The sequence below is a fragment of the Athene cunicularia genome, unplaced genomic scaffold (genome assembly GCF_003259725.1).
Source record: "Athene cunicularia isolate RWA unplaced genomic scaffold, athCun1 SCF_77, whole genome shotgun sequence".
NCBI lineage: Eukaryota > Metazoa > Chordata > Aves > Strigiformes > Strigidae > Athene > Athene cunicularia.
In genome coordinates, this window is record NW_020799509.1 from 4034 (window position 1) to 6124 (window position 2091).

General features: G+C 67.4%; 1 protein-coding gene across 1 annotated transcript in view; it reads left to right on the forward strand.

The window, feature by feature from the left end:
• Positions 1–6: 6 nt before the first annotated feature.
• ANO8 (anoctamin 8) overlaps positions 7–2091 on the forward strand; it is a gene marked incomplete at its 5' end in the record, with an annotated part of 24454 nt that continues 22369 nt past the window's right edge. The window contains 5 exons of the mRNA XM_026867574.1: positions 7–543; positions 631–822; positions 919–1050; positions 1315–1425; positions 1534–2090. Of these exons, the coding sequence (XP_026723375.1) occupies positions 7–543; positions 631–822; positions 919–1050; positions 1315–1425; positions 1534–2090 (1529 nt within the window). The remainder of the gene's footprint in view (positions 544–630; positions 823–918; positions 1051–1314; positions 1426–1533; position 2091) is intronic.

Genomic DNA, 2091 nt, shown 5'->3' on the forward strand with positions numbered 1-2091 from the left:
GTCCTCTGCCTGCTCACCCCCCGCCGCCACCCCCCGGCCCCCCCCGAGGGTTCCCGGGGGGAGAAGAAGTGTCTGAATGGAGGTTGCGGGGTCCCAGAGGAAGAGGAGGAGGAGGAAGAGCGGCGTGAGTCAGATTCGGAGGAGGAGAGCGCCTTGGATTGCGGGTTGAAGCTGAAGAAGGTGAGCTTCATCGAGAAGGCGGAGCGGCGTGGCGGGGAGCCCAGCGGCCCCGAGGACGAGAGTTTCCTCGAGGAGGGCAGCCCCACCATGGTGGAGAAGGGCATGGACCCCGCGTCCGTCTTCGAGCTGTGTGAGGATGAGGAGGAGGCCGAAGGTGCCCCTGGTAGCCCAGTCAAGGCGGTAGAGCCAGTGGTGGTCCCGCGGGCTGGCCGGAGGAGGCGGACGGCTGAGAGCCGGGAGGAAGAGGAAGGTGAGGAGGAAGGGCGGAGGCGTAATCGGGCGTCGTGGATCGACCCGCCAGAGGAGGACTACTCCACACAGCTGACGCAGGCGGAGGTGGAGAGCTGCATGAAGAAATACGAGGTGAGCGGCCTTGGCATGGGGCACGGGGCCGGGGGAGTGTGATGTACCCCACTGCAAAGCGCTCTTCCTCCTCCTCTTCCTCCCCAGGACACCTTCCAGGACTACCAGGAGATGTTCATCCAGTTCGGTTACGTGGTGCTCTTCTCCTCCGCCTTCCCCCTCGCCGCCATGTGCGCTCTGGTGAACAACGTCATCGAGATCCGGAGCGACGCCTTCAAGCTGTGCACGGGGCTCCAGCGGCCCTTCGGCCAGCGCGTTGAGAGCATCGGGCAGTGGCAGGTGAGCTGGGGAGGGGGGGGGCGGTGGGCTGGGGAGGGGCTCAGCGGGGAGCCCGGGCTGGCCGGGGGCTCATCCCCGACACCGTTGCTCTTGCAGAAGGTGATGGAGGCCATGGGCGTCTTGGCCATCGTGGTCAACTGCTACTTGATCGCCCAGTGCGGGCAGCTCCAGCGCCTCTTCCCCTGGCTCAGCCCCGAGGGAGCCATCATCTCCGTGGTGGTGCTGGAGGTACGGTGCTGGCCCCCGGGGCTCGCCCCTGCCGCTGTTACTGTCGGGTCTCCCCAGTGCGTGACAGTTGCCTTGGATGGGGTCCCAGCCCTAAACCCTCTGCGGCAACCTCGGGGCAACTCCCTGCAGGCAAAATCCCCCTGGTTGTTACTGTAGGGTCTCCCTGCCCCCCCCGCTAGCCCTTAGGGTGCATTTTGGGAGGGGACGGCAGCGCCCGCGGGGCCGGGGTGGGGATGCTCAGCTGGACCCGTGTGTCCCCCGCAGCATTTCGCCCTGTTCCTGAAGTACATCATCCAAGTGGCCATCCCCGACATCCCCGCCTGGGTGGCCGAGGAGATGGCCAAGCTGGAGTACCAGCGCCGCGAGGCCTTCAAGGTAGGCGATGCCGGGCTGGGCCCCCCCGGAGCTGGGGTCCCCCCGTCCCTGGGGTTGGGGGGGTGTTCCTCGGGGTGTCCCTGGAGCTGATGGGCTCCCCGTTGACAGAAGCACGAGCGGCAGGCGCAGCACCACTTCCAGCAGCAGCAGCGGCGCAAGCGGGAGGAGGAGGAGCGCCAGCGACACGCTGAGTACCAGGCCCGCAAGGAGCGGGAGTCGAGCCGCGACGAGGCCAAGCCCGAGGCCGCCGGGCAGGACCCGGCCCACGAGAAGAGCCAGAGCAAAGGGAAGGGCTCTGGGGGCTCCTCGCACGGCTCTGACAAGCCCAAGCGCCCCAGCTCCCTCCTGGCCACCAACAACGTGATGAAGCTGAAGCAGATCATCCCTTTGCAGGGCAAGTTCCTCTCCGGGGGGGCCGGGGCCAGCAGCACGGCCACCGCCAGGTCCCCCCAGTCCCCCACCGGCAGCGAGAACAAACTCCCCGGCTTCCTCAGCTTCAAGTTCCTGAAATCCCCCGAGACTAAGCGGGACGCAGGGACTGAGAAGGTCCAGTCGCCCACCAAGCCATTCAATCCCGGCAAGCTCTTCAACTTTGGCAAGTCCGAAGGGGCCGGGGGCAACGGCACTGCGGCCACCGCCTCCCCCCAGCCCCGAGCCGGCCCCTCG